At 38.6% G+C, this 17,685-nt stretch overlaps 1 protein-coding gene across 1 annotated transcript in view; it reads right to left on the reverse strand.

The window, feature by feature from the left end:
• The window catches only part of LOC149539865 (PH, RCC1 and FYVE domains-containing protein 1-like), a 177,957-nt gene that overhangs the window by 10,116 nt on the left and 150,156 nt on the right, over positions 1-17,685 (reverse strand). The window contains exon 8 of the mRNA XM_089801065.1: positions 9,666-10,135. Within this exon, the coding sequence (XP_089657191.1) occupies positions 9,666-10,135 (470 nt within the window). The remainder of the gene's footprint in view (positions 1-9,665; positions 10,136-17,685) is intronic.

Here is a 17,685-nt window from a genome sequence, read left to right on the forward strand (position 1 = left end):
ATGAAAATGTTATTGTCTCTTAGATTTTGAATGCAATTCCCAATAAATATTCGATGAAAGGAGTTAGGATTTGTAGGTGATTTCTCATGATGACATCATTCACTTCTTACCATTTTATTTTAAATTAATACCTAAACAATTTTGGGTGCACAAGCTTGCATTCGGTTTTCTTTCTTTTCATTTTCAAATGTAGGAGTGTGTTTTTAAATTCATGTGAATACAATCAGCCCTATTAAATTATTGAACACATAGCTATGCAAGCAACTCTTGTATTTGTGGAACATAGAAGTGGATTTTCGGAGTTTTCGCCTTTCCCCATTTATCTATGATAATCTCAAATGCCTTGATCAATCCTCTTAATGCCTTCTCATTTTGGTACTCTCACACTGTTTTTCAAAACTTCCTTCTCCTCGATAGGGTTAGTATTTTGGAGACAGAAACATGCTCAAAACCTCTCTACAGAAAATATCAAATAGAGTTTCGTTAGCGGTTTCCAAAAATGCAAAACTGAAAAAACTTCTCCACACTAATGTCCAGCCATCCACAGTCCAAAATGACATCTTGGAACTCAAAAACAAATAGTCGAAATTGGTATCCCTACAAGAGTCCCTCAAATGTGAAATTGAGGAGCATATTAAGAGTTGGGCCTCTGTTTGCAAAAATCGAAGCTCTCCACTCCTTGATGGGATTGAAAATTGTCCAAGAAAAACTGTTAGAAGGAATGAATAGTCATGCATGGGAGCTTAACCTCAAGGTTTGGGGGCTGCCTCCAATATCCACTAATCAATTATCTAGGGTACCCCTTTCTTAGCAAACAATTGGATATCAATGACATTACCTTGGAAAAAGTTTGGGTGGGGTCAACTCTACGTTGTTGCTCCTCTTTCTCTCTACCGATGACAGGGTTCAGGTTTTGAAGGCTAGAAAGAAACTGACTTTTCTTGCCTTTGAAGGTCTTCCTTGATGAGGACCTCACTGAATCTCAAGTGCCAAAACTTAAACATTCTAGAGAGCTTGTAGTTGCAACTAGACGAGAAGGGAAGTGAGTTGTTATTTGGAACTTGACGACAATTTTTAGGGAATCCTCTTCAATTAGGAGCCCTGGTCGGAAGCTATAGTGAAATGTCAGTCACAAGCATGGTTGTGCATGAAGGCACGTCGAGGTGGTTACTAGCATGTCAATTGTTGGAATGGAAATGGGTTACTTTTGTCCATGTTGGGTTTATTACAAGATGCTATTGGTTCGTCCGATCTTCTAATGGTTATGGAGATGCAAGAGAGCCCTACTTGTCCACTTTTGAGGGTGGCGGGCTATCACTGGTTATCTACATTTAGGGATGAGGTTTGTTGCTTGGGTGGTGTTAGGGAGTTTGGGGGGGGGGGGGGTGTGGTGTTGCTTTTCTTGTCCACAACCAAATTCTAAGTGTGACGTTGATTGCTCTCTCTGATAGTGCTACCGAATTCTTGTGGGTCTAGGTTGGGAAGGTGGTGTGGCACCACAGGGGCATTTTCATTGCAGTGTGTTTACTTCTCTTTGATGTCTTCTTTTTATACTATCCATGATGATTTGGACTAAGACCCTTTCATGGACCTATATAACATCTCTCATTTCTCTACATTGGGAGACATTATCATTGCTGGGGACTTCAATGCACATACCAGGGACTTGCAAACCCCCTTCACATCTAGGTGGATGATTCTTTATGTAATTTTTAGACAGATTCGTTCTACTTGGGCCTTTAGAAATTCTCTAATGACGTTTTGGCACCACTTACAAGATATGATCACTACATTCCGCAGATGTATGAATCCTAGGATTAGGTGATAGTGAACGACCTTCCTTTCTTTCTAGGATCTGGTATGTTCACTTGTTGGTTTCATTCTCATGGTGTGAGTGTTGTGGACTATGCCATTACCCGTCCCTCCTTCCTCTTCTCCTTCAACCACTTATCCATAACTCCCATCCCTCTTGCTAACCATGCCCTCCTTAGCATCGTGGCCATGTCTCTAATATAGAATCTTCTACTATCTGGTCTAAATGGTGGGACAAGACCGTCAATGGTCTTCGTCCTAATGAGATCACTAAGAGTAGATCTTCTAGAAAAAAGAGCAAGGGACAAAATATAGTCAACTTTTCTCTCATGGACAACAATTATAGTGTTTTTGAGCCTCAAACATATTGTGAGGATAAAGGGATTCTTGAATCGGAAAAGGCTATGGAAGTTGAACACCACAGTCTTCTCAAGAATAACACTTGAGTTCTTTGTGATCTTCCTCTAGGGAATAAACTCACTATTTGCAAATGGGTGTATAAAGTTAAGTACAAAATTGACGGAACCTTTAACAAGTACAAAAGGAAGGCATCCCCTACGAGGAGACTTTTGCTCCCAACCAAAATGAGTACCAACTCATCCTTGCCTTAGGAACTCAATTTGGTTGGAAAACCCATCAATGGATGTTAAAAGTGCTTTCCTCAATGTTGAGTTGTAGGAAGAAGCCTACATGACACAACCTCCAAGTTATAAGGTTGTTGGAAAAGGTGTAGATTGGTGAAATCACGCTATGGCCTAAAATAGGCTCCTCAAGCTTGGTACATAAAAATTTACAAGTGTCTTATAGATAATGGCTTTCAAAGGAGTCCATCTAATTCTAATATGTATGTCAAAAACACTTGTGGTGATATTCTTCTTCGTTGTCTATGTTGATGACCTACTTATAACTGGTAGTTTGACACTTTTGATTGATCAAATCAAAGGGAATTTGTATCAATCCTTTGACATAAAGACTTGGAACTTTTGCACTATTGTTTAGGTGTTGAAGTTTGGCAGACTGAAGGTAGTACCTTCTCATCTCAATCTAAGTACGCCCACAATCTACTAGACAAGTTTCGGATGCAAGACTCTAAACCTCTCTCCACACCTAAGGTGAAAAGTCTAGAGATGACAACCAAATCAGATTCACCTATGGTGAACGAATTGGCATTTAAGCAATTGGTTGGAAGTTTCATCTACCTCACTGCTACTAGGATTGATCTCAGTTTGCAGTAAGCTACATTTCACACTTCATGACAACACCCAAGGTTGATCATTAAGTAGCAGGGAAACACGTGCTGCATTATGTAAAGGGTACTTTTGACTTTGGTCTTCTGTACAGTAGAAGTCATGACCCTAGACTTATTGGTTTTACAAACTCAGATTGAACAAGTTTCGCAGACGATAGAAAATTAACATTTGGGTATGTTTTCAATTTGGGATTTGGTGCAATCACACAAACTAGCAAGAAGCAAGAGGTGATGGCTCTTTCCTTGATAAAAGTTGAGTATTGAGGCAACTTGTTTCGCAATTTGGCTCTGGAGGATGTCTCAAGTGATTCCTACTCCCCTTTACTATGACAATCAAGGGGTCCTCAAACTGGCCAAGAATCTGATCTTCCACGAAGGAATCAATCATGTTGAACTACATTGACTTCATTTGGAAGATGGTTGAAGACATATTAGTTCAACTATTGCATGTTCAGACTATAGCTCAGATAATAAAAGTCTCACCGAGTCTTGAGCCTTGAAATGGTAGTAAAATTTAGGGAGACTTGGTGTAGTTGACAAATTGACCATTAAGGAGGGTATTAAAATAATCTCTTGATTATCTATTAAGAATGGTCAATCTTGTAAGTTAATGTAAATATTAGTTAATTTCTATTTTATTATTGTTTCATTATAGAAATATTGCTTTTGTAATTCTTTAAATCATCATTTTATCGTTTCATTAACTTATTGAATATTTTGCCAAAACAAAAAAAAAATAGAAATCACTTAAATAAAACAACTCAACTTCAAAACATAACAAAAGCTCAAAACACTTAATCAAAATTGGATATTTAGAGAGCAATTACAAGTGTGGCTAATGCAAGTAATGTAAAATTGCAAGGTTGTAAAAACCAGAAATTGAGCATAATGCTGCAAAAAACCAACTAAAAATGTCAGAAAATTTGACAAAACAAATGATCAAGGACTTGGATTGCCAATGAACACCTCGGGAGATGGAAATATGGCTCAAAGAGTGTATCTAAGGCCTTAAGATGTCAAAATTTGGTGAGTTATCTTTGATTTTTGCATGTCAAGAATCACTGACAACACATATTTTTGATACATATGGACCTACTAATTCAGATATCTTAGATAAATCTATCTGAAAAATGCTGAGACATATTATACTGATATGACACCAGGGGACATCCCTTGGCCATTCCCAAAACATCTCTAGTCAAAATGTTTCTCGAAATAATTGTAGGAATAGGAAACACTGTGGGGACATTTAGCCATCCTCATGGCAGCCGAGGAGATCTGAATGTCCCTTAACCATCCCCATCATTGAGAACAAGGCAAGTTTTTATAATGCTCTTAAAAAAAATTCATTGATGATTTTAAAATATATTCTAAAACTGATTTACATGGTCAGAAGCTGGATTATCATGTTGAAGTGAAGGTATGCTTTCTGGCTAAACTATCTTTCGATTTCTTACATTTGGTCATAATATTCTGATATCCTTGATTCCAGCTGGACTATTATTTTAGAGATTCCCTTAAAAGTTGGCTCAGAATCTTTTATAGTATGTTTGCATGCTTCTAAGGATCCGTAACACGATAACCAAGGCAGCCTATGTCATGTGATTAATATTTGAGTAGGCTAATAATGAAATCAAAGGGCATCCATTGTCTTTGAGACATATAAAGAATTTTCACATTCACTACATTAAGTTCAATATTAGAGGCGGGGGGGGGGAAATGATGGAAAACAAAAAAAAGAAATAATTGAATAAATTATAGGTTATAGTAACGAGAATCGCGTGAATCGATGGAAAACAAAAAAAGGAAATAATTTAATAAATTATAGGTTATAGTAACGAGAATCGTGTGAATCGGCGATTCAACGATAACATTCAAGATGGGCATTTTTTTGGAGTCGAGAATTGCCACAACTGATTTTTTTGGATGAATCGCTGGTATCGGCAATTCATCAAAAAAATCGCATGAATCGGATGAAAAAATACGCAAGAAATCGCCCGCAGCCAGAAAAGCATGGAGTTGTAAATTTTAAAAAAAAAACTTGTTTTTTTTACTTTCTTTTTGACCTATTCTCTTTGTTATAACCCTAAAGGGCCTTCTATTTGTTAAGCATGAGTAGAAGAGAGGAAAAGTGAGAGAGAAGAAGAGAAAAGAAAAGCCATAGGTTTCTAACCGACAAGAAGGAAGAGCCCCAAAGAGATCAACAGTCCATTTGGGGAGGCCATCAATTGCATTGGGAGCATTAAGGAGCCAATATCAACACTCCTCAACTCATTTGCAAGAGGTAAGTGCTCATTTTTTTTTGCATGTTAGTGTATTATGCATTTTTTGTTAAATTTTTATAGTTTTAAAGATTTTTAGTTTAAATCTTGAATGTTCTTTATTTTTACTAAGTTGCAAACTAGGGTTTGTTGTTTTGTAGCTTTTATTAGCTTAAAACTTTGATATTTTACATTTAAAAAATTATTGCAGCAGCCTTTGCTTTCATTTTTCACAAATTCGCAATGGGTAAAAAAGATGAATGTTGGAAATATAACGAAGAGTTTCTTGGAAGAATCAAATATCAAACAAAATTTATGTTTTGTAAAGAAAAAATAACTTCTGGAGGTATTTATAGATTGAAATACCACATTGCTGCTATACCTGGACACAATGTTACAATTTGCACTCACCAAACTCCTGAGGCAAAACGCACTTCCTTAATGGCATTAGAAAAAATTGAAAAAGACAAAGCTAATAGGAAAATGCAACTTGAAGGGTTAAGGGGTATTGGCTCCCATGTTCCCGCATCCATAGCCGCATCCACATCTGCATCTGCATCAGCTTCCGCATTCGTAGGTTGTGTTGGAGAGGGTTCTTCTAGGCCTCTTTTTTATCCTAGTTCTTTTGCTCCTGCTAGTGCTAGTGCTAGTTGGTCACATACTGAGATAGAGTCCTACACCAACCTATTACAGCCTAGAGTGCGAAAAAACAAAATGGATAGTTACATTGTGCCCCCCACTACTCCTAGTTCCCAACCCACGCTTGAGGGCATGGATCTGAACAAGGAGATTAATGATGCTGCCAGAAAGGAGATATGCAAATTTTGGTACTTTTGCAACATTCCATTTATTGCAGCCAGGTAATTGATTCTTTTTTCTTTGTTTTATTTAAAGTTAAAATTAAAAGTAAAAGCAAAACTTTAATTATATCTATTTGTTTTATAATTTGAGTCTTTGACATCTAAATTTTTATTTGTGACAAGGCTCCTTATTAGCAGAACATGATAGATGCAGTTGCTATTTGTGGTCCGGGGTTTAAAGCCCCAACTGAGGCTGAGTTGAGCGGATACCTCTTGGATGAGATGGTAGAGGACATGAGGGTTGAGCTCGAGGAGAACCAAAAGGAGTGGATTGCAAAGGGTTGCACCATCATGACTGATGGTTGGACAGATAGGAGGAATAAAACACTCCTCAATTTTCTTGTACCCTGTGGAGGTGATTGATCATTCTACTTTCCTACATACATAATTGTAAATTTTGATTTGTTGAATGCTAATTTGTTGATGATCCATTTAATATTATAATTTGTTGTTTTGTTACTTGTAGGATATACCATGTTCATCAAATCCATTGATGCTTCCACGCATGTAAAAAATGCTACATACTTATGTGAGGCTATTGAGGAAGTCATAGCAGAGGTGGGGGAACAAAATGTGATCCAGGTGGTGATGGATAATGTAGCAAGTTATGTTACTGCAGGTAAACTTTTAACTTTTCAAGTTTTGAAAATAAATTCATTTGAATTTCTAATTGACTTAAAATTGTTGTAGATAAACTTTTGATGGAGAGGCACCCCACCATATTTTGGTCCCCTTGTACAACACACTACATTGACCTCATGTTGGAGGAAATTGGCAAACTTGAGTTTGTCAAGTCATGTGTGGAAAGGGCAAAAAACATATGCAAGTTCATTTATAATCATTCATTTGTCCTTAGCACAATGAGGAAGTACACAAAAGGCAAGGAGTTAGCTCGCCCAGGTATCACAAAGTTTGCCTCGAATTTCATCACCCTGCACTCCTTGTTGACATTAAGGGATGAATTGAGGAGCATGTTTGTTGGGCGGGAGTGGATTTCCTCTTCCTATGCTACGACCACTGCAGGGATAGATGTGGCGGATTGCATATTTGATGAGGATGGTTTTTGGAAACCCGCTAGAGAAATCCTTAAGGTAAATTTATTGCAATTTAACATTTAGTATTTTACTTTTACTTTAAGTTATATTATTTTATATTTAAGTTTTGACTCAAATTTTTTTGTTTTTCTTTATATGTAGGTCACTGAGCCCCTTGTAGCTTTGCAACGAACTGCTGATGGGGAGAAGCCCTCTATGGGCTACATTTATGAGGGCATGGATAGGGCCAAGGAGGCCATCAGAGCCCAATATGTAGGAGTGTAGGAGAGGTATGACCCTATTTGGGACATCATCGATAGGAGATGGCAGAATCAGCTCCATCGACCCATCCATGTAGCAACTTACTATCTGAATCCGACATTTCATTTCTGTCCTGAGTTCAAGGCAGATGCGGAGGTTCTCACTGGCTTATACACAGTGATTCAAAGGTTGAGTAGCGATGAAGATAGCGCTGCTGCGATTGTTGAGCTAGACCAGTTCAACAATAAAGAGGGGCCGCTTTTATCTGGCAGGATGGCCATAAATGCTCAGACAACACTACAACCAGGTAAAAATTAAATAATATATTCAATGTTCATGAATCTAGATTCTAAACTTAAAGTTGATTATGTAATTTTAGAGTTAACTTGTAATTTGTAAATGAGACTAATTGTTTTTATTTTCCCTTATTTCATATAGATGGTGGCAAATGTTTGGGGCCACAACCCCAAAACTTCAAAAAATTGCCATCCATATTCTGAGTCAGCCAAGCAGCGCTTTTGGATGTGAGCGCAGTTGGTCCATGTTCGAGCACATCCATTCGAAGAGGAGAAACAGGTTGACACTGCAAAGGTTGAATGATCTTGTCTTTGTTCATTACAACCTCCGTCTTAGGATCAGACAGATTTTGGGCACTGACTCCTTTCCAATCATTCTGGAGGAGACTGATCCAGAATTAGAGTGGCTCACAAGAGGTTGTGGATCCAGTCTTCACTAAGGAAGACGTGTGTGGGTTGACTAGGTGGATATAGAGGCTAAGGCAACTAGAGCGCGTTCTTCAAGCATTGGTAGCCGCACACGTGCACGCACAAACACAGGCCCTAGCGACGTTCGTGAGCCCATCTTACATGTGGGAGATATGGCTCGGCAGTCCTCTAGGACCTACATTAGACGCCTTGCTACTAGGCAGACTGGATACTCAGAGGCTGAGGTTGAGGTTGTAGCCGAGCTTGAGGATGATGTTGAGGATGATGATGACTATGAGCCTGAGGCTTGAGCTGGAGCCTTGTTTTTATATTTTGTTTATAGATATTGATACTGAATCATTGATAGACATATGTTTCAAACTTTCATGGATCTTCATCTTAGATTCTTACATACATTTATGATTTGATGTCTTATGGATCATCTTACATACATTCTATGATTTAAATCATTATGATCATTTGATTTCTATTTACTTCAGCTAGCCTACAATTTACATTTTAGATAACATAGTTACGTATGTGATGGATTTTATGTTCCAAACTTCCATGTTAATGTATGTTAAGTTTTAACTCCTATTTGATGATGTTATAGTGTGTTTAAGTTATATTCAATAAAGAGTGCATGAAATAAGTTTTAAACTGTTAAAATCTTTAAATTTAAAGGGTTTTTTCAAATTTTCCGATTCATCGCCGATTCATTGCCAATTCATGATTTGATTCGGCCTTGCCAATTCCGATCCGATTCCGATCCACGTTACTTTGGGTTAGACACCATGACAATATGTTTATCAACAAATAGGTGCATGATACAAGGAAGTCAATTTACTCAAGTAAGAGCAATCCGAAGCACTGTAACAAAACCTGAAATGACAACACCAATGATCTCAGAACTGACATTAGTCTCCTACCAGATTGCATCAGTCAACCAATTGTCAACAGAGTCACCTCGACAATATGTTTGTCAACAAATATGCGCATGATACAAAGGAAATCAATTTACTAAAATAAGAGTAATCAGGTGCACTGTAACAAAACTGAAATGAAAGCATCAAAGTTCCAAGAACTGACATTATTCTCCCACCAAAATGCATCAGTCACAGCCAATTTTTCAACCAGATCTGCCGTTGCCCATTATGTTAATATATTTTGAGATTTACTGTTATCTGCCCCTTTGAACCATTGCCCATTATGTTAATATATTTTGAGATTTACTGTTATCTGCCCATTTGAACCATTTTGCACACAATTGTGACAGGAGTCACTGTAGCTTCTTATTTTTACTGTACTATAAGCAAAAGATAAGCGGCTATTCCTCTCTCTTTCCTTCTCAAAAATGTATTTTGCACAAGATCCTTTCTCATTATTTGACCAAGTCAACAAACATTTGCCTTAAACTGTTATGTCCATATGAAATTCAAGTGCAAGTAAATTATTTAATTAAAACAAGTTGTAAATATAATTACCTGAATCTCACACGCTTAAGATCTTTTTGACCATCTGCCAAAGTCACGAATGTGAAATACACACCAGGCTCATCTTGTTCTACCCATTCCGTGTAAGGTGGGTGCTCATTCTCTTCTTGACACACCTTATTAATGTTTTCTTTGATCTTGCTTCCTGTACGCTGAGCACCTTCTGTTGACCTAGCTGAGTTTTGATAACCAAAACCCCTTCCCACAGCACTTGATGGTGTGTCATGTGTGACAGGTGGACTGCGTGAACCATTTACTCGTATGTCTCTAAGAACTCGAGTAGTAGGACTTAAATAAAACTTATGGTCATTGAATTTGATATCTTCTTTTTCTGGAACCTCTGCGAGACCAGGATATGTTGGAGATAGTAGTTCATGCAACGCATTCAGATGGGGTGAAAGCAATGTGCTCATATTGCTTGTTTGTGTTTTCATTGGGAGTTTATCAGCCATATCCTTCAGCTGCATTTTAAAACATGATATAAGGACCCATACTTAAAGTTAATGAAATGTACTCAAGTTGAATTCAAACATGTTGAAATTGAACAATAAAGTTACTCATTAAATGGAAGCCCAAACAAATGAAAGATATCACTGACATTCATGGAAAGATTTACAATCATATATATTATAGATGGCTGATTGTTTGGTTAAAAATACGTAATAATTATATATATTGTTGCTGATCATATAAATAAACAAGTTGCTTTTCCAAGATTGCTGGAAACCCTCAAAAAAAATTCAATTCCATGTTTAAGATGACTTAGATATATGTATTCGACAGAATATTATATCAACTCTTATTAATCGTGACAAAACCTCTGCTGCTATTTTCAATCTTCAGAGAATCCTCCAGTCAAGATAAAAATCAACATAATTTGCAAGAAATTAGACATTCATAATTTAATCTTGCATGCTTATATTTATACTTTAAAATTTAAATTGAATAAAGATTTATGACTTAAAAAGTTTAAAACAGTCATGCATTTATATAGGCCTATTTTTATTCTTTCTGAAATCATCAGTGGCATTTTAAAATGTTCATAAAAGATGCAAAAGCAGACTCCGAATGACAATGTTAACTTGGTCAAAACCTGGAGTCAGTTGAATATCATTCTGTGATTTTGTATGTTGAGAACCTGGACATAACACTTTTGTTTTTTAAAGTTCCTGATTTATTATCTAATCAGATTGTGTTTGATGTCACAGTTTTGTATAATGAACTGCAAGCAGATTGCATGTTACTTTGCTACCAGTTGATAATATAAAGATCGCCTACTAATTATCAAGATGATCGTGGAGCAAACATGATGATCAAGCAGAAACTGGAATTTATTACATTTTGTTAAATAAAACGAAATCTTACCTTTTGATAAAACCCTTATCATGGAGAAATTGATTTGCTTCCTTATTAAATATTTATAACCTTTTCTTCTCTTTTCAATGCTTTTCTCACATACTATTATATGACTACACCGATGGCATCATAATGTTGAAGACAAATTAGCAATTTTACATCTCAACTATCAAGCAAAGAAATGATAGAAATGATTGAATGTTCGTTTGAAATTCCTACTTCCTATTAATTTAACTTAATGTCCTTCACAGGCATAAGTGTAGAGCTGGAAACTGTTGTACTATCAAAATTGTGATCCTGGGCAGAATACATGATACAGGTTGGTCTGTTTTTCAAATTACTTATGAGATTGGCCTCTTCCATCAACTCATACAAAGAAAAAGGGTGTTAGAATCAAGCATCTACCTTTCTTTGGTCGTTAAATTCCTAATTATTATTCCTAATTTAACTTGATGTCCTTCACAGGCATAAGCGTAGAGCGAGAAACTGATGTACTACCAAAATTGTGAACCTGGGCAGAATATATGATACAGGTTGGTCTTTTTCTCAAATTAATTATGAGATCGGCCTCTTCCATCACCTCATACAAAGAAAAAGGGTGTTAGAATCAAGTATCAACCTTTCCTTGGTCATTTAATTCCTAATTATTAGGTCAAATGCCATTGAAAGGAAATTTTTTATTTGTATTTAAAGATTTCTATTACCTTACACCTATTTGTCTTTTAGCTAAAGATTCCTTGTAGTGTAGCTCCTTTCCTAGGTGTCTCCATATTCCTTACAGGGAATATTCTAAAACTATTCTTAAAAGAGAAACTAAAGAGATTGATTTTTCATTTGCTCCTAAACCATATCTAAGCAACATTACAGACCAGTGCCAAATCCAAGAGCTGTAGAGTCAAATGAAAAGACTACAGTCATTCCTCATTAACAATAGGACAACGAAACAGAAGATTCCAATAATTTAATGCCACACAATAGTAATCTATGACTATCATCACAATACTCTACTCGTAGATCCACATTGCATTCTCATATTTAATCACTCAAAGTATTTTAATTCTCTCATTGAAAGAAAATTAAAAGACAATTAACACAAGCTCATAAACAATGAACTGAAAATCTAAGTAATGCTTCATATATTGAATTCATTTAAAATTTGAGTATGCAATCTGGAGACAATAAAGTGATGAAATATATAACTTGATATTTCTGAATTTGTATTGTATTAGGAAAAACATCTACTATAAAAGCATTGTATCTTAAAACTATTCTATTCTACTCTCTAAAACAAAATTTCAGAAGACTCTGAAAATGGTCCGTCCTGGGATTCTCTTTATAGGATAGAGAATGCACAATAAGTTTCAGACCGATTTTCAAAACAAGACAAAAATACAACTGAAGAATGTTCCCTTAACCGAAACTGCTTAAAGCAAAGCAAAAATGCCCGTGGGCTGTTGAAACGAAACTATATCCTGATAAAGGGAAATCAGATCTTGAGCAAAGTAAGAACTATCTCAGGCATATTGCTGATGTGTCACTTCTACAATTGAATGAAACCACATCACTGAAAAACACAAAAGGAACAGATGGGAAACAAAGACCAAGGTATGTAACAATCTCTATGGCATTTTCAGCTGCCTCTGATTTCTTTATAACTCCATAGGACACCCAGGGCTATACTGAGGCGAGCAAGATTCCTATATTATGATAACAAAATGTTCTATGGCCTCATCACCATCCATATGTCCTGTTAGCAAAATCATTCAAAATTTCCAAAATGTGGGCCCCACAACTTACTTTTTCTTCTATTAAAATGATCCTCTTCCTATTCAATCACATCCAACTCACTAGGCCAGTGAAATACCTGCACTCACCCTATCTGCTCAACAAATTCCCTCCATTTGGCATCAAATGTGGTCTTGGTGTGCATGATGAATTTGGAATGTCCAACCTCAAAGGCCATCACCTTGTCCAATGTGCTATTGAATAAGTCCATTTGTATTTCTCCATTATCAACCATCATAAACAACAGGAACAATAAGATCAAATTCACCCTTCCAATTCTCCAAATGTTTTAGTCCTTTTTGCCTTTACAACATCTGGAAGGAGTGGATGCTCCAAGTCATGTAATGATTGGACCTTTTCCTTGATGAGATGCTCGTTTCCTTCAAAGAATGCCAATAAGGATATGGCAGCATCCATCATTTCTTTTGTCTCCATAATGATTGGGGGAAAATTTTCATATCAAGCAACAAGGCCCAATTTGCCCATCATGGCCTGCTTTGGATGCCACCTTTCATATAAAGGTTTGAGATAGGGATAAACTTATAACTGCTCTGATTGCAACAAGAATATCCCTTACAAACTACATCAACTTTTGACTCAATCTTTACAATTTTGTCCCTCGAAAACTCTCACAAAGTGTCAACAGTTTTATCCAAAGCCAAGGCCTCATCCTCCTTCACATCTTCCTCCTGCTATTCAATTCACCCAACATAGTGATCAGTTTTGTCTTGGGCTTGCTTACGGGAAGGATTCCTTCTGATGTTGATTGGACTGCAACATATTCTTGTAGATGACTCTGACTGTGTAGCTGGAGGCAACATTAATCTATACTTTGCAAGCTGTTCCTTTAAGAAGGCATTATCAATACACCCTTCATTATACTTTTGTGTTAATATCATGTGTGCCTCCTCAAGTTCTTGAAGCCCAGCATCATTCATTTTTGCAATAGTTATGGCTGCAGAAAGTGACAACGCAGCTGCTTCAAGTGCTGACGTATTGCTTTAAGTTTTCACAAGGGCACCACCCTTCCTTTGTTAACTCGATCATCACAGGCTTTTGTGTCTTTGGGGTTAATGACCATATAGCTAGTGTTTATCATCCTGGATTAAATCCAGATCCAAATATAGTCCCCCCTACTTCAAATTCTGAAGAGAACACGGTATCCTTCTAATTTCTAACTTGATCAAGCAGGAAGTCTGCACATCCCACCCTAGGAGCAAGAGCATTCCACTTTTCTTAATCATCTTCTTAGCCTCCTCCACAGAAATATTGATATTATTAAAGTTCATTGTTTGAAGGGTAGAAGTAGCAATCTGATCATGCTGATCAGATCAACTCTTTGTTTATTTTCTTCTCTGTTTTTATTGAAGAGCAGAGTTTTCAGCTGATTTTCTCTCCCAGATTGGCCTGTCAGCATATCAGCCTCCACTGAGACCCCCCTTTGCCTATCTCAGCCTCCATCACTGATGTATCAGAGGCTTTTCGACCATCTGGTTAAGCTCAAAGCAGATAATCAGCACAAAGCAGATAATCAGCACTTGCGTGACACAGTTTTGACTCTCTCAAAGACAATCACGACACTCTAACAGCAGACAAACTCCAATACCAATCTTGGACAGCTTCTCTTCCACCTTCAATGATGAGATAGTGGGCATCAAATCCAATCTGAGCTCTATCATTGAACAGTTGGGCGAACTTGATACCATTAGGGATAAGAAAACTGAAATGCTGGCTAAGCACTCATCCTGCTGTTAGATACCGAAGAGAAACTTAAAATTTGGGCTTCTTTATGTGATAATTATGTGGCAGCACCTCTAGTGGGGGTTGAATAGACTGTTCAAGGGAAGATTAATGGTGAATGTGTGAGGCGTGATCATGAACGAAATTTGCAGGTCTGGGGGCTTCCTACTTCTACCGTGGACCACACTTCAGCTGGCTGCTCCTTCCTCAAGGATCAACTGGGCATCTTCGATATTACATTGGACAGGTGTTGGCTTGGCCCAAACAACACTCTCTACCTTAGGTTTCTCTCTCTATCTGATAGGTTTTGGGCTCTTAGGGCGAAGAGGAAGTTATTCCCCCTTCCCACTAAGTTCTTTTTTGACGAGGATCTCACGAGATTGCAAGTGGCAGAGTTGAAACAGGCCATGGACCTTCTTGTTGACACAAGGCACAGCGGGAAATGGGCTGTCATTTGGACTCTTAGAGCAGTTATTCGTGACTCCCCTCCCAGTGGATGGGAACCAAGACCAACCCTCAAGGCCAAATGATGGTCCCGCTAGCAGTTGGGCAAGGGTGGACCCTCCTTTGACTCCCTACTTGTCAACTGTTGGAATGGCAATGACTCCTTATTGTCATTGTTGGTTCTTTCTCGGGATGCAATGAGATTTGCGGATATTATGGTTGTTACAAAGACTCGTGAGAGCCCCATTCGTCCTCTTCCTAGTTATGTTGGATATTGGTGGTTGTTTGTTTGTAGAGCTAAGGTATGTGCTTCTGGTGGTATTTGTAGTTCTAGGGATGTCACCTATCTGATCAGAGATGGTCTTTTCAACTCTACCTTGGTTGTGAATTCTTACACTTCTAGATTTCTATGGATCCGTATTTGTTGTACGATTTGTCGCCATCGTGATATCTTTGTGGATGTCTGCTACTTCTCGCTGGCCTCTTCATCTTATACCTTGTACAGTATTCAGGATAGACACCCTTTTTTGGACTTGCATGAGTGCATCTTTAAGTTTGCGGCTATGGGTGACATCATCATTTTAAAGAACAATGCATGCACTAGGTACCTTCAGACTTGCCACCTCCTCCAACTTTGTGAGTCTTCCAAGTAGGTGATTCTAAACGGCCTTTCATGCTTTCCTAGTTCCGAGCTCTTTACTTATTGGCCTTAGTGTGGTTGACTATGCTCTTGCTTGTGCCCCCTTCATCCCCTTTGTCCGTAGTTTCACTATCATGCCCTCCTCAGCCTCATGCTTTTTTTTTTCCCCACTCTTCGCCTCCCCTTGCTCATCCCCTTTCCTTGGCGTCCTACTCCCATTACCTTCTTTCGATTCTTGGAAAGCAATTGTGACCTCTTTATCCTCCATCTCAGGCGGCTCCTCCCCAATGAACACTTCACTAACTCTAGCCTGGCATCTTCCATGTTCGACTTATTGGCCACTATAATTCAGGATTTAGCTCTCCTCTCCATCCCGCACTGTATCGCTCCCTCCTCCCTCAACCCCAAGTGCTAGAACACTTTTCCAATGAACAAGTGGTATGATGACAATTGTAAAACCTTTCACCGCTCTTTTCATTTAGCCTTTACCACTAACTCCTCCACTTTCCTCGCTCATCCCCCTTCCTTGGTAACTTGCCCCCACACCCTCTTTCGCTTCCTATAGAGTGATTGTGACCTCTTTATCCTCCATCTCAGGGGGCTCCTCCCCCATGAATGCTTCATTAACTCTAGCCAAGTGTCTTCCATGTTTGACTTATTAGCCATTGCAATTTGGGATTCGACTCTCCTCTCCATCCTGCATTGTATCGCTTCCTTCTCCCTCAGCCCCAAGTGTCGGAACACCTATCCTATGAACCAGTGGTATGACGACAATTGTAAAACCTTTCACCACTCTTTGCGTTCAGCCTTTTCCACTAACTCCCCCACTTTCACTCAGCTACGACTCTCTTACCACCGATTTCTTCGCCACAAGGAACAATTATTCATCACTCTCAATGTAGATCCTTTCGCAACTCGCTCATCCATGACCCCAAGCTTTTCTAGTGCATCTTGTTAACTTGCCATCCCCCCTAGTCTTCCACCCTAGACCTCTGGCCCCTCACCGCCCATATTTACAACCTTTATGATATTCCTAGCCAATCCCCATCCACCTCACCCCTTCTTAGTGCAGATCCTTTCGCAACTTGCTCATCCATGACCCCAAGTTTCCCCAGCGCATCTCATTTCACCGCCATCCCCCCAGTTCTTCTGCCCTAGATCTCCACTTCTTCACCGTCCATACTTCTCTCATCCGCCTCACCCCTTCTTAGTGCAGATCCTTTCGCGACTCGCTCATCCATAACCCCAAGTTTTCCCAGCACATCTTGTTTCACCGTCATCTCTCCTAGTTCTTCCACCCTAGACCTCCACTCCCTCACCACTCATACTTCTACCCTTTACAATATTCCCATCCAGTCCCCCATCTGCCTCACCCCCTCACTACTACTTATTCAAGCCCTTAAGCATTTACGAGGCCACCTAAATTATGAGATGCAGTAGGGCAGCAAATGAGAATGGATTTGAGGCTGAGTTTTTTGAGCTCTATATTTCTATTCTGGGATCCTTCCTTCCCACGCTCTTCAATAGGGTGGTGTACACTAGTTTCCCTGATTCTTGATCAAGCATGATCTATCCAATACATAACATTGGGGTGGCTTCGAACCCTACTAACTATAGGACCATCATAAAACTGTATGCCACAATGTTGAACACTATCTTATCCAGAAAGCTTGACAAAAGAATTTTCCGAGCCAAGGACCAAGTTGGGTTTCAGACTGACTATCAAACCATGGACCATATCTTGACACTACGGGCTATTATTGAGGAGGTTGACACTGCTCAACGAAAGTCTACTGTTGTTTTGTAGACTTTCGTAAGGCTTTTGATTCTAAGATATTATTGACTTCTATAATGAGGCTCTGAGAGACTATTGTGGGCAGATTCAGGACTCCCAAGGGTTCTCCCACCCTATCTAGAGCACCATTGAGGTGAAGTAGGGCATCCCTCTCTAGCCCACCTTGTTTGGCATTTATATCGATGAGCTTGAGACCTTTCTCAGGGATTCCTTGCTCCCCAGTGATGGCGGCTACCTACACTGAGGTTTGA

The sequence above is a fragment of the Cupressus sempervirens genome, chromosome 9 (genome assembly GCF_028749045.1).
Source record: "Cupressus sempervirens isolate cs-2001-9-10 chromosome 9, ASM2874904v1, whole genome shotgun sequence".
Classification (NCBI taxonomy): domain Eukaryota; kingdom Viridiplantae; phylum Streptophyta; class Pinopsida; order Cupressales; family Cupressaceae; genus Cupressus; species Cupressus sempervirens.